We start from the raw sequence: 15,035 nt of genomic DNA on the forward strand, positions 1-15,035 counted from the left end.
CCTAAAGCATGGAAACTTCCGTCCCAAGGCCAAACATCACGGTTTTTTCCAAAACCCTAATTTTGGCCGCGCCTAAAACATTCCAAAGCCATGTGGCCCTACCACCATGTCGCTGGCTGCCAAACGGAGGGTTGCAATAATCAACGGCTACCCTTCCTTCTGAGATGCAAATCTCATCCGTACAAGTTCGCCACCTAACGCATGACAACTTCCGGCCCAAGGCCAAACATCACGGTTTATGCCAAAACCCTAACTTTGGCCTCGCCTAAAATATGCCAAAGCCATGCGGGCCTACCACCATGTCGCTGGCTGCAAAACGGAGGGTTGCAATAATCAACGACTACCCTTCCTTCTCAGATGCAAATCTCAGCCGTACAAGTTCGCCACCTAACGCATGGCGACTTCCGGTCCAAGGCCAAACATCACGGTTTACACCAAAAGTGGCCGCGCCTAAAACTATGCCAAAGTCCTAGCTTGGACGCGCATAAACCATGCCAAAGCCATGCCGGCTATGCCTCCATGCCGCTAGCTGTCAAACGAAGGTTTTCAACAATCAACGACTATCCTTCCTCCTCAGATGAAGATCTCAACCGTACAAACTTGCCACTAAACTACTTGTGGCAATCTCTTGGATATAGTTGCAACTCTTAGCCACGGTGCCAAAGCCATGCCGACCACGCCTCCATGCTACTGGATGCCAAACAGAAGGTTGCAACAATCAACGGCTATCCTTCCTCCTGAGATGCAAATCTTAGCCGTACAAACTTGACACCAAATGACTTGTGGCAACCTCTGGCTACGCTGCCAACTCCTTGGCCACGTCACATACTTAGCTATGCCAATTATTTGGTCACGGCACCAAACCCTAATTAGCCATGCTAAGTGCATGCGCAAGCCATGCCAGCACCGTGGACACGCCACTGGCTACCAACGGAAGGTAGCCACAATCAACGACTAACCTTCCTCTCAAGATGCAAAATCTCGACCGTCGAAGGTCACCGCCAAGCCAGAAAGCCTCCCAAGCTCAACTTTCCAAACAATAACAACATGCTACACAAAACACTCGAGACATCAAAACATGTCACAAACTGGGGGATGCTCATCAGGGTATTAGTCTGGCGGTTTACAGCGTGCGGCGTACACTATGCCCATTACAAGAAAGTGTCATAAGAGTGAGGCGGTTAGTAAATACAAGAAGTAATGGTGAAACGTTTCCTTCATTATGAAAACATCAATTCCAGGCGTTACCCGTTACCGCTTTCTTCCATTTACTCAAACGTTTCCACTTCTTACGAGACCAGGGTACGTTTCGTTGCGACTTGTATAAATAGGTCTCACATATTTCCACCAAAAGACAAGTTTTGGTCAGGAGAATACAACACTCAGAAATCACTTGTTAGCTTTCCCATCTGTTAGCTTTCCACTTTCTGATACAAGTCGTCAAACAACTACTCTTCCCGAATCAACTATTCTGGTCTCAACACTCTCTTCGCTTCCCTCCCTAGACCAACCCTTCTCCTTCACTTTGTGACTGAAGCAAGTATGGAACGGATATTTCTTGGTTTAGGCCGGATTTGTACAGATTGATCTCTCGAATCAAAGTACTCCCTTGCAGTACATTGTTTAGGGTTTAGACTCGTTTCTCACCCTGACACTCGAAATTACCAAAATCAGCAGAAACTGTTTTCACCCTCAAACAATTGGCGACCACAGTGGGAGATTAATCTATCGGTCACAATATCAATTCCCGATTTCCGATTCTATCTTTTCGACCCAGATATCGAGATGATGGAAGCTGACTAGTCGCCACCTCGGTTATCAGACGACTCTGGAACGACTGGGGACTTAGGAATGATTGGGGACTCCTCACAGTCACGCGCCGCCGCCCACAAAAACTCAGATTTACATCCGAGAGATCCATTTTGTTGGGAGACTCTAAAAAGCAAGTAAGTCTCGTCCGACGAGTTGCATGTTCTACCACTTAGAATTTTCACATAGATGGTAGAAACCGACAACCATGTTATCCCCATGTTTCACCCCATGCTTTCTACTGACAACACAACATTCACAACTCCATGACTCTCCTGGGGTATTTATGCCACATATATTCATAACCAAAAACAACATTATTCTAAAAAAAAAAAAAAATTCATCTAAAAAGAATAATCCAAAACCCTCATCGGTAACAATTATATATCAACCCAAAAATCCAGAAAACCAAACCATAAACTAGGCGCTCTGTTCTCCTTTCAAAAAAATCCTAAATAAAGAAGTTCGGAAGACAGGGGTACATTCAAGGAAAGCCATCTAGTAATGGCTTGCTCTTCTTGGAGAAAGCCTCCTTTGTGCTTTCGAGAGCCGCCCGTTTCAGCTTTAGCTCCGTAGAAAACCTTTCGATCTCCTCCTCCTGCTGTGAGACCTCATCCGTGGAAGGGCCTTCAGCCGCCGTGGTCTGAAACTTTTCGATCTCAGAGAAAACTTCAACAAACCAGGGAACGTTGAACCCGTGGTCTACGCACACATCACGATGGAACTTCCATCTTGAGACCACGTCTGCAGAAACAGTATGGCAAGTCACTTTGCACATGTCGTCAATCGAAGATAAAGCTTCCTCCACACGCTTGACCATCGCAAACCAACTAGTAACATTTTTGGTTGTGGCGATGTGTCCATACCTTTCCCATATCTTGGTATATAACGTCTCGTATTTGGCTGGCACGCTGAAGCTGACGATCAACACATGATCTGGATAAGGAACTAAGTATGGAGGAGCGAAAACAGCGCCTGCAACCGAACCGGCAACTGGCAAGGAATTCCTAACTACAATGGCGCCTGCGGTCGCTGGAGCACTCTCCGCTACTTGAGTCGCAACAACATCTTCATCTTGACCGACCTACATCTCCGGGTCGCCAGGCGCAGCTGCCACGATTGGAGACAAAGATTTATCTCTACGGCTTTCCGCCTCGGGGCCATCTTCGGGAGCGGGTTCTCCATGCGATATCGTGGTTTAGACTTTTTTCAAAAAAAAAATAATGGGAGAGAGAAAGGAAGAAGAAGAATGCATGGAGGACTTACGGATTCACTTTCAGACTGACTAGAAGAAGACTCAGTGCTGCTGTTGGAAGAGCTATTTTCAGAATCTCTAGATTCCGAGATTTCCTCCTTTTCGAGATCTTCTTCACCGCAAGAAGGCTCGGCATTGTCACCCTCTGCCGCGAGAGCCGCTGTTCTCCGAGGCTGAGCATTTCCACCCTCTGCTGCGAGAGACGCCTCTTTCTTACTACGTGCAAGCTGGGAAAAGGCGTTCATGCCCTGGTTAAGGAATAAGGAAATATTTTCAATAACGAAAGAACTGTGCAATCCGACTGAGTGGGCAATAAAAAGAATACAAACCCGAACGTTGGAAGAACTGAAAGTCACAAGGGCCGTTGAATCTGATTGAAAACCACCCGCGCAATCTTTCGACCTTCGCTCCTTCTTTTGGGGACTGTCCGTGTCCGTGTTAGGAGATTTTCGTTTGGGCAAGGAAGGATCCCTTAACAATGGATGTCTTGCTAAAGTTGCAGCAGAAGGCTTACCACAGGTATTCTTCACTATGTCATTCATGAATACATGAATGGCAAGGAACTCGTCCTGCCAAAATATGTTGTACTTAGAAGTTATCATCGGATTTCGTGCCGAGAGCAAGAAGCGGAGACTTATACCCGGCGCAAGAGCACTAGCATCAAGAGAAGTTGTCAACAAGTTTTCTGGAACGACCGACTGACGAAAGAGCGGGACCCCTTGGTCAAATCCCATATGTCGAGCCTCCCTGTTAATGTTATAAGAGACTGCCTGACAAGATCCTCGAAAAAAATACGGTACATAACCAGGCGTGCAACTTCGCATGAACACAACCTCGTATTCTTTTCAGAAAGAAAAAATGTATTTGGAACAGAGGCAAAAGTATCTATTTGAACTATGGATCCATGCAGCAGATCCCATGGACGAAAGTTGATTGTGTAGGAGTTGTCAAGGAAGTCAACCAGTTTCGAGCCAGATCTTGGGCGCCTGTTCACCCAGCGAAGTATCCTAGAACCACCCTAAGACTCGGGAAGTAAAGCCAGCGGTTTGGGAGCGCACTTCTCGAAATGCTCCCACAACCACGCGAATAAAAGCAACATGAACGTACGAGTCCACTTTCATGTAGCCGTTTGAAGTACGCATGTCCGCAACTAGATGATCCAAATGTGTGTATAGAGAACCGAGAAATAAGCCGCCAATGGGGAGAACAACACCTTTCACTAATATGATGGCAAACTTAATGAGTCCCTGTCTTATCTCCTTCTTACCAGAGCCGTCGCCAAAAATGTCCCTGGATAACCAAAGAACCAAGAATGTCGCGACATGAAGCGTACTTGTTGATGGTGGATTTTAGTTTAGGGCTAAAATTGTAAAACCAGATTTAGTGTGCCGACATCCTGCAAAGGGTAAGGCCATTTGACAAACGATGAGCGGAGAAATCCTCTCGTTTTATTTATTTGAAGCAATCCAATAAATATACAAAATTCACTCAGAATGGTGCATGTAGCAACAATCCCAAATATTCAGTGTATTTATAGCATTATTAATTAATGCGTGAGTTGCCTTGTATTTCCTGTGATGTTCTCAGCAGGACTCTCATTATTGGTGCGGCATGACGATTGAGTGTTTACTCTCGGCAGAGTAACACGAATCTCCAAGTGTCAATAGTGAGGTATGCATGAAATACCCGTACATGACATATCATTCTCTAACCAAGAGAACCCTGTGTCGGTGCACTTATATTATCCCGATCGAACATGTTTAATTCCCTAAGGGAAATCTGGACTGTCCATGTCAGTTTCAGAAACGATTACGACCACGCAAGTTGGCCGCATAATTTAACTAGCCTAGACGAACCCTAATAGGAGCAGGCAATCACCATGATGTTCACCGGCGGGCCCCTATGCCCTAACCAGTCGAACACCACGCTATACCCCTAATGCCTGTCAAACGCCGGCCCCAAAGAGGGATGACCGTGTTGCTTTGGATAAGGCTCAAACGAGCAAGACCGCTCAAAGCAGTCTTAAAATCATCATGACCATCAAACTTCACCATCCTGCTTGGACGGATTAGATCATCCCACGATTGATCAGTGAAGCGCTAATGCACACATTGGTGGGCCCACTCCTCACCCACCTGATCGGTTTTCACACGACCTAGCCCTAGAGCAATGAACGCTTGCTCGAAGTGTGGCTGACGTGATGCTTAAAGGGTTGTCGAAATTCCACTAGCGTCTTAAATCGATCACAACCATCCAACTTCACCAGCATGTTTGGATGGCTTAGATCGCTCCTAGGACCATCGGACAAGTACACATATGATAAAAAAAACTACTCATCTTTAATACTCAGTTTCATGAATTATTCACCACTGAATTTCATAAATTAGTAATAAATACTCAGCAACCGGGTATCGGGACCACCACTGAGTAAGCCTAATAAAATGGTGCAAGTGTACTCGACAATGATGCATGACTGAGCGCCCGATGCACAAACGATTATTCAAAAATATGGAAAACGAGGAATCCTACACAAAACAGAAGATATAAACAAATAATAATAATAAAATAGTGGAGAGGCGCCCATGGGCTAGGCCTACCGGCCGGCCGGCCGTGCCCTAGCCAGTCCCATGCCTCTCCCATTATTTTTCTTATTTTATCATTTTCATGAACTCATGAAAACTCCCTCATCTCAACAACTTTCCTTGTTTGAGAAAAATCACGGTTTCTCCATATTTTGATGGACTCATGGAAAATAATATAAAATTAGGGAAAGGTGTGCGGGACCGTGCAACATAGCCGGCCGGTCATGACCAATCCGTGGCCAGTCCCACACCTTTCAAACCCTAAATTTTCATAATTATTATTTCCCTCAACTCATAAAACTCCCTTGTTTCAACAAAAACTCATGGATTCTCCATAACTTCAAGGATTCATGAAGAAATAATATTATAAAACAGAAAAAGGTGTGCGGGCCGGGCAACCTAGCCGGCCGCCCATGCTCAAGCCGTGGCCGGTCCCACACCTTGCAAACCCTAACTTTTCATAATCATTATTTTCCTCAATTCATGAAACCCCTGGGTTTGAGCAAAATTCATGATTTCTTCATATTTTCTCATATATTGCTCAAATCACGAAACCCAAAACCCAACATGGTCACACGACTGGCTAGCCTCTCACGACAATTTTTAATATTAAAACACTTTTATTTTAATATTTTCAAAATATTGATGAATTGAGCATACATGCTGCTCATTCCAACAAAAATCAAGAGTTTCAGCCAAGATGAAACTCTTCTGACAATTCACAATGTTGCTCGAACGCGCATCAGAAAATACTGAAACTCTCAGTATGGAGACAATGACACCACGGCAACACATGCATGCCTTCACGACCGACCAGAGTCATTCCTAGGGCTTGTACAAAGCCGGTCCCACATGTTTTCATAATTCTGACCTAATTTGCTCAATTGCTCATACTGGGCCCAAACTCTCTCCAACCAACTGGAGGATTCTTCAAACGGCCAAAAATTGGACACATGACCACCAAGAGCCGGTCCCATGGCCTCTTGGTCGGTCACCCATCTCTCATACCTAGGTTTTATCACCTAATGCTGAACCCAACAATATTTCAGAAAATGATGAAACCGGCATTTAATCATCATTCTTTCACTAACTATCAAAACCGAGAACCCTGGTGCATGCTCACTCTTGCACTGGGAACCACATGGACGCCCATCATCCCATGTGCTCGGTCCCTCATCACTCATGATCAATTTTCATCAATTTGCCAATCGATGAAGGATTGATCAAAAATTAGGGTTTGAACAAACGCTCATGAAATCAGCATTCTGAGCAAGTTCAAGCATTAAATTATGTTGATCTAGCAATAAGCATCTAAATTAATTATATAATATTCGGTAATCTACCAATATTTTAATTAATATTTTATTGGGTCACATCACCAGTAAATAATTCGCTGAATCGAGCAATACTTTCTCAATTTCCCGAATATTGATCCAACTAACAATATTCAGTAATTTGTCGAATTGAGCAATACTTGCTCAGTTGCTCGTCAACTTCTCAATATTCAGTGATTTACAGAATTGAGCAATACTTGCTCAATCGCTCAAATATTGGTCAATAATTCATTGAATCGCTGAGTATTCATCACTCATGCTCGATTCAACAAAATCTACACTCATTGTCTAAACAGTCAACAACTGACTAATTAAAACACGTCTGCCTTGCAGACTTCACGATTCATGAGACATCAATCACGTCACAAATGGGGGATATCACTTAGGTTTTGGTCTGGCGGCCTACGGCACGTGGATACATCCACGACGAGAAGTGTGAGTAAGTCGTGCAAACGGTTTAAGGAGTTAGCAAAGTAGTGGGTGCACGATCAGTCAAGTCTCCACACGACATGGAACTGACTTTACCACGATCTCCCACTTTCCCACTCTTTCACTCAAGAAACCGTCACACTTACAGGGATCAATGTGTTCACTACTCTGACAATATAAATAAGTCTCTGAATCCATGATTGAAAAACAAGAATTACATCACTAATCATCCACACAGAATTTCTCGAGTAACTACTCTCAAGAATTCATCAATCTACCAGAACTTATTCGAACTCAATAGTTCACCAATTATTGCAGAAACCCACAACACATCCACAATCCTTGATCATCATTAATCCACACAATTCTCAGCTTCCCTCCTACAGATCAACATATCTCCCTCTTTGCGACCGAATTGACTCTGGAACGTCCATTATTTTGGTTTAGGCCCGGAGTCATACAGATTGATTTCCCGAATCTAAGCACCCCCTTTTCAGCGGTGCATCTGTGTGAGGATTAACATTTTGCCCGGCTGAGGAGTATCGACAGCACGCTCAACTCTTCACTTTCCCAAAAAAACGGCGATCCGTTTTTCCCCATTCACACCTCCGCCACCACCTCCACCGATCTCGTCATCAGTTCCGGCAGCACCTCTTATGCTTCCAGCAAATCCATCACAAGTAGCAGCATCAACACCTGAATTAGATCGATTTTCACCTGATTCAGATCCTGAAATCAAGCTTTATAATCATTATCAACTGTTAGTATTCCTCTTCTTTTGATGTCTGTTATAGATTCAATGGGTTTAGCTTTTCAATTGAAAGTTCTTCTTCTCAATCGATAGAGTAAAAAGCTCGAATTTAAGATCCATTAACAATCCTAGTTTCGAATAATAGAGGTGAAGGTCGTGGCGGTGGTGAAAAAGGATATCAAATCTCTGTTATATCAGAAGAAGATAATGGTGGTGATGGTGGTGGTGGTGAAGGAAGATACCATATCTACAATGATGGTGGTGGCGACGGCGATGAAGGAGGTATGTATTTCAATCTATCAATTGATTATCTTCTTTCTCTAGTTTGAGATTCTACTGGTGATGGTAGTAGGTAGATAAAATCATTCATGAAGTTTGTGTCGGTTCAAGTTCGAATGATGAAATAAAACCAGTCTTGAAGATAGTGGTGGTTATGGTTGTTGTGGTGATGGTGGATATTCTGTGTGCTAGTGGTGTTGGTGATGCTGGTGAGGTTAGAACGATGAACTTTAATGATGGAGATTGTGTTGGTTCTGGTTGGAATGATGAATTAAAGTTAGTCATGAAGATAATGGTGATTCTGGTTGTTTGTGGTGTTGGAAATGTTGTACGCTGGTGGTGGTGGTGGTGGTGGTGAGGTTGGACGACAAGTTGCTGAATACTACTTCATCAACTATTGACATTAATGACTGAATCTGTTTTCAATGTACATTTTATTTAAACATTTGATTGCACTAGTATTGGTGTCAATGATCTTGTGATTTTGATTGTGTTTCAATTGTTTACTGGTAATAGTTTAGGTGAATTGTGTTTATTTGGTGTTGTACTGGTGGTAGTGGAAGTTGTTGTAGTGGTTGTGGTGGTGGTGAGGCTCGAATGATAAATAATGATAGAAATGGTAGTCAACAACCAATATTTGTGTATCAACAATAGAAATTGATCTTAGTGTAAGGAGTCAACAACAAATATTTGTGTATCAACAATAGAAATTGAACTTAGTTTAGGGAGTCAACAACCAATGTTTGTGTATCAACAATGGAAAAATGGAATCAATAACCAACATTTGTGTATCAACAATAGAAATTGATCTTAGTGTAAGGAGTCAACAACAAATATTTGTGTATCAACAATAGAAATTGACCTTAGTTTAGGGAGTCAACAACCAATGTTTGTGTATCATCAATGGAAAAATGGAATCAACAACCAACATTTGTGTATCAACAATATAAATTGATCTTAGTGTAAGGAGTCAACAACAAATATTTGTATATCACACAATACAAATTGACCTTAGTTTAGGGAGTCAACAACCAATTTTTGTGTACCAACAATAGAAAAATGGAATCAACAACCAAATTTGACAAATATTTTTGAACTTTTGATTTTTTGGATCAACTTCAGTTGTTGACACCTAATATTGATGGTGGCGGCGGCGGTGGCGGCGGCAGCGGCGACAACAACAACAATGGTGGTGATGTGTGGCGGTGGTGGAATATTATTGGTGGTTGTATTTAGTAAGTGCTGGTGGTGGTGGTGGAGTGGTGGTGGCGGCGGTGCTGTTGGTGGTGGTGAAATGGTGCTGCTGGTGGATGTGAAATAATAGAAAAATTTATTTTTTAATGGATAAGATTTTTAAATGGAAAATAATATTGTAAGTGAGGGTATTAAGGTAATCTATTTTTTAATGGATAAGGTATTTAAATGATAGGGGTATTCATATTGTTGTATAAGGGTATATTTATTGGGTGTCAAAACTAAGGGTATTTAATAAATTTACCCTTCCTCATGATAGGGCTCGTCCACATCAGAGTCGAGGATTATGATATCATCATGAATAGTTTGAGATCCCAACCAACCGCATACCTAATCTACCTGGGGCCAACCGACATCATGCTAGGGCAACGCTCACCTAGATGCCTCTTGAACGTGACATGTTCCAAAGACAGGCCGACCTATCTCTCCTGGTAACATCAAACTTTGTCTCATAAGTTTTATCTTTATTTGTCACCATCTCATGCCTACCCCATAATAATGCAACCATTATGTGCTAGGCAGGGGACTTAATGTAGTTGGTGGATTTTAGTTTAGGGCTAAAATTGTAAAACCAGATTTAGTGTGCCGACATCCTGCAAAGGGTAAGGCCATTTGACAAACGATGAGCGCAGAAATCCTCTCGTTTTATTTATTTGAAGCAATTCAATAAATGTACAAAATTCACTCAGAATGGTGCATGTAGAACCAATCCCAAATATTCTGTGTATTTATAGCATTATTAATTAATGCATGAGTTTCCTTGTATTACCTGTGATGTTCTCAGCAGGACTCTGATTATTGGTGCGGCATGACGATTGAGTGTTTACTCTCAGCAGAGTAACACGAATCTCCAAGTGTCAATAGTGAGGTATGCACGAAATACCCGTACATGCCATATCATTCTCTAACCAAGAGAACCCTGTGTCGGTGCGCTTATATTATCCTGATCGAGCATGTTTAATTCCCTAAGGCAAATCTGGACTGTCCATGTCAGTCTCAGAAACGATCACGGCCACGCAAGTTGGACGCATAATTTAACTAGCCTAGACGAACCCTAATAGGAGCAGGAAATCACCGTGATGTTCACCGGCGGGCCCTCCTATGCCCTAACCAGTCGAACACCACGCTATACCCCTAACGCCTTTCAAACGCCGGCCCCAAATAGGGATGGCCGTGTTTCTTTGGGGAAGGTTCAAACGAGCAAGACCGCTCAAAGCAGTCTTAAAATCATCATGACCGTCCAACTTCACCAGCCTGGTTGGACGGATTAGATCATCCCACGATTGATCAGTGAAGTGCTAATGCACACATTGGCGGGCCCACTCCTCACCCACCTGATCGGTTTTCTCACGACCTAGCCTTAGAGCAATGAACGCTTGCTCGAAGTGTGGATGACGTGATGCTTAAAGGGTCGCCGAAATTCCACTAGCGTCTTAAATCGATCAAAACCATCCAACTTCGCCAGCATGTTTGGATGGCTTAGATCGCGCCTAGGACCATCGGACAAGTACACATATGTTCACCGTCAGCCCAACGTGGGACCCACACATCCGGTCTCCCCAAAGGAGGAGCACAGCCTGCCAAACTGTTTGGCCAAAGTTGTGCACGCGTAACTGATCCAAAACCCTAATTAGGGTTTGCGGCATTACATATATGTCGCAGTTTGATCACGACCATCCATCTTCGCCAGCTCAGATGAAAGGTGTAGAATATAGACTAAGGAGGTCCAGAGAGCATCAACATGATCACCATGGGCCCGCCTGCGCAAGTAACCGGTCTTCCAAGGTGGACCACGGACAGGCGCCTCGAAACGCGCGCCCAAAGGTGGCATGCCCTGGCCCCCTAAAATCCTTTGCGGCAAAAGATTTTTATCGCAAATCGATCACGACCACTCATCTTTGCCATAAAAATTGAGTGGCCTTGATTGCACCTCAGCGAGACAGAGTGGCATGGACTTATACACCGGCAAGCCGTCTACACGCATGCCCGGTTGGTCCCACCAAAAACTTTGTCCATGCTTGATTTCGGTCAATCTAAAGAGTGATGCTTGCGCACCTCTTTAAAACCATAAAATCCATCAACGGTCGCCAACATGTGCCGCAGATTATCTCGTCCGTCCAACTTTGCCAGCTTGGTCGGACAGCCTAGGCTAAGAGTTAAACGGCCAATGAGGCACCTTGGTGATCACCGCCCGTCACTCTACCACAAGGAGTGATCGGCTAAGGGATGGACTGCCCATGCGGCGTCCAAACAATCACTCGAAGATGGTTGGGCATGCAGCTATTTTAAGACGCTTAATCCGCGACTTACTCCGTTAAGCTTTAAAAAACCGATGCTTCATCCATATTGATTGTATTCAATGCATTATATGCATAGAGTATACACGATATTTCATGAATATCGATTTCCTAAATGCTTCCCTATGCGCGAGTGTCCATATGTACCACAACCATGGAACTCCACTGCTCGGGGAATCCCAAATCAGCAGAAGATATTCAAGGCATGTACAACCAAGCCTAACAAATTCCAGGAAGGAGATTTAATTCTTAAGGCAACTAAACGTGATCTCCATTCTGCAAGGAGCTCCAATTGGGAAGGACCTTTTATGGTTTCAAGATCCATAATTGGAGGATACTACAAGCTAATCAACATGGATGGCAGGACCATACCAGTAATTCATGAGAATTGGCTCAAAGCTTTTGATGTCTGAGGTATTCAGCAATTTAGGCGTTCCCTGCCAGACACAAAAATATTTGGTTTGCCTTTAGAATTTTCTTTCACATGTATTTTCAGTTCCTCCAAAACGTTTGCAATACTTTCATCCAGTATTGGAATTCAGTAATTTATCAAAGTTTTTTATTTAATAAAAAGTCTATATCAGATCCAAAATTCAAAAGAAAATCCTCAGTCACTCATGAATTCAAAACCAATCAAAAATTCAAAACCTAAATAAAACCTCACATCTCTCAGAAGTTCAATGTTCGGAGATTATCGGAAGAAAACTAAAGGAAGCCGTCGAAGTATGATTTCTGCTTCTCAGCATTCTCCAAGACTTACAGAGCCGCTTTCTCCAACTCCATCTTTTTGGTCAGCTCAACAATCTTGGTCATTTTCTCCATCACAACATTACTAGTAAAAGGGATGTTCTTCACTACTGCATCCTTGATAATGTTGATCTTCTGACGAAGCCACTTAAAGTTAAAGCAAAGTCTCTCAGAATTCTCCAAGTTGTACTCCCAATCAAAGAGTACATCTCGAGTAACAGTACTTCTGGCCCTGGTTCGTATATCATCTATAACACGCAATATGTTTCTCAATTTCATTGTCAATAAGTAGCTATGATCATGATCCCTGGCAACAAAAATATGACCATACATTTTCCAAAACTTCTCATACATATTAGCATACCCAGTAGGAACGCTGAATCCACCAACATACACATGATACGGGAGCGAAGCATAAAATGGAGGCTCACAAACAATCCCTGCATTGGGATATTCGTGTATTACTACACGATTCTCAACTACTGGAGCATCCTCTATTTTCATTGCATCAGCTTCTTCTGGGACTGTCTCTTCTGTTCTTTGCTCGGTTTCAATAGCAACTGGAGTCTCAGTTTCCTCCACGGCTTCAACAATGATATTCTCATAACCTGAAGGTGGATAGTTGGTGATGTTACTGCTTTGATTCACCATATTGCTCGAATCTTCAACATTGGTTTTGTTATTCTCAACTTCGGTATTTGGTACCTACTACAAAGATTAAATGAGATTAGAGCATGAAAATCAAAGGCAACCATCAAATTCAGAATTTAAGTGAACTAACATCATCTAAGCTCCTTATTTTGCACCCAAAACATGAGCAAATGGTGTAGAATCCATGAAACACGTTTTTTCAAACAAGCTCATCTGAAGAGATTCTACACTTTCCTGTATTAAACGACAAACTGAGAGCAATTTTTAAGGAATTTGAGGTTGGGTCATATACCATTCTCTTCGTATGGATGTTATCTACACATATCAAAATTTTATAGCAATCGGATGAACGAGCAAGGAGATGTGGTCAAAACATCGGACAACATGCAATCTGGAAAAGTTCTGAAAGTCTCCTAGAAGTTTACTATTTCGCCTTTTTCAGGCGCTAAACATGCTCAAAATTCGAAAATATTCTCTTACAAAGCTTAGAAATTTTCTGGGCTTGAAAATGCATATGCAGATTGCGAAAATCCGACTTCAGATGGGAATTCTACAACATTTCTAGTAAAATCTGAAGTCTGAAATTTTCTGTGACGTATTTCAGCAAAGTTTTCCATAAATTTACATGGGTTCTCATTCATTCATCCACAAATCAGCAATTTCATACTTCTATGAAGAAATTACAGGAGATATACTTACTAGGGGAGTCTCTAAATCATTTGAAGGCCCGACAATACCGGAATCTCCATTGATAACGCCGCTATCTCGATTCGGTTCGGGATTTCAGGAATTATCCATATTCCCATGTCCCAAAGAAGAGCATGCTTCATCAACATGCTGCTCATCCGCAATGATTTCCTCCTTGATACATCAGCGACAATCATCACTAATTCATTCAAGAGCATATTACAATGATTAATGCAAAAGGAGGATACTTACTTCGACTTCCACGTCAGTACTGGATCCCTGAATTATTCAACCAGGAGCAAAATGAAGACCATCAATAACCGATGGGGAAAAATTCTGGAACGAATTAACAATATTCTTTTAAGATCCTAATCACATGGACGGGAAAGTCACAACGATGAAGAAAAGTGCTAATAACTCACCAAAGAAGCGGCAGGGGACCGTATATTGTTCGGGATCATCCTATGAGATATCCTGCTCCTTCCTTCTCCTCCCTGAGGACTTTATTGAAGGTTTGGAGAGTTTACATCAAGTCGAAGTCTCACAGCACGACCATCCTACCATGGAGTCAACAATACAATTAAAAGGGGGACTGACATACTTTGGCTAAAACCATAAAAAGGGGACTCACCTGCGTCGCACTTGGAGACGTCTTTCTTTTGTCTCTATTGGAAAGGTATCTCAGACTGGGTCGATTAGAAATCATGTCAGAGGAAGGGAACTCTCGAACTGGGGACTTAACATCCATTGCAAACTTGTGCACACGCTCAAGTTGCTGACGCCAGAAGTCTATGTAACCCGGAGTCACAAAATTAGCACGATCAGAGCATGGGAATAAATACTCATTTCCCTCCTTACGAGTGCAATCTAAATTATCCTTCAGATATTCAATTGATGGTTTGTTCATTCGGTAACCTGGGACACACTGGTCGACGCCCATTTGTCGAGCTGCCCTATCGA

At 42.8% G+C, this 15,035-nt stretch overlaps 1 protein-coding gene across 1 annotated transcript; it reads right to left on the minus strand.

Annotated features, from left to right (window-relative positions):
- Nucleotides 1-2,033: 2,033 nt before the first annotated feature.
- Nucleotides 2,034-13,388, minus strand: LOC113305609. Its single transcript, XM_026554626.1, has 5 exons — nt 13,208-13,388; nt 7,990-8,138; nt 3,394-3,633; nt 3,076-3,312; nt 2,034-2,084 (listed from the first exon to the last, which is right to left on the minus strand). Exons 1-5 carry the CDS (start codon nt 13,386-13,388, stop codon nt 2,034-2,036), a joined length of 858 nt encoding a protein of 285 aa, XP_026410411.1.
- Between the last annotated feature and the right edge of the window lie 1,647 nt (nt 13,389-15,035).

Source organism: Papaver somniferum, chromosome 8, assembly GCF_003573695.1.
Source record: "Papaver somniferum cultivar HN1 chromosome 8, ASM357369v1, whole genome shotgun sequence".
NCBI classification, from domain to species: Eukaryota; Viridiplantae; Streptophyta; class Magnoliopsida; order Ranunculales; family Papaveraceae; genus Papaver; species Papaver somniferum.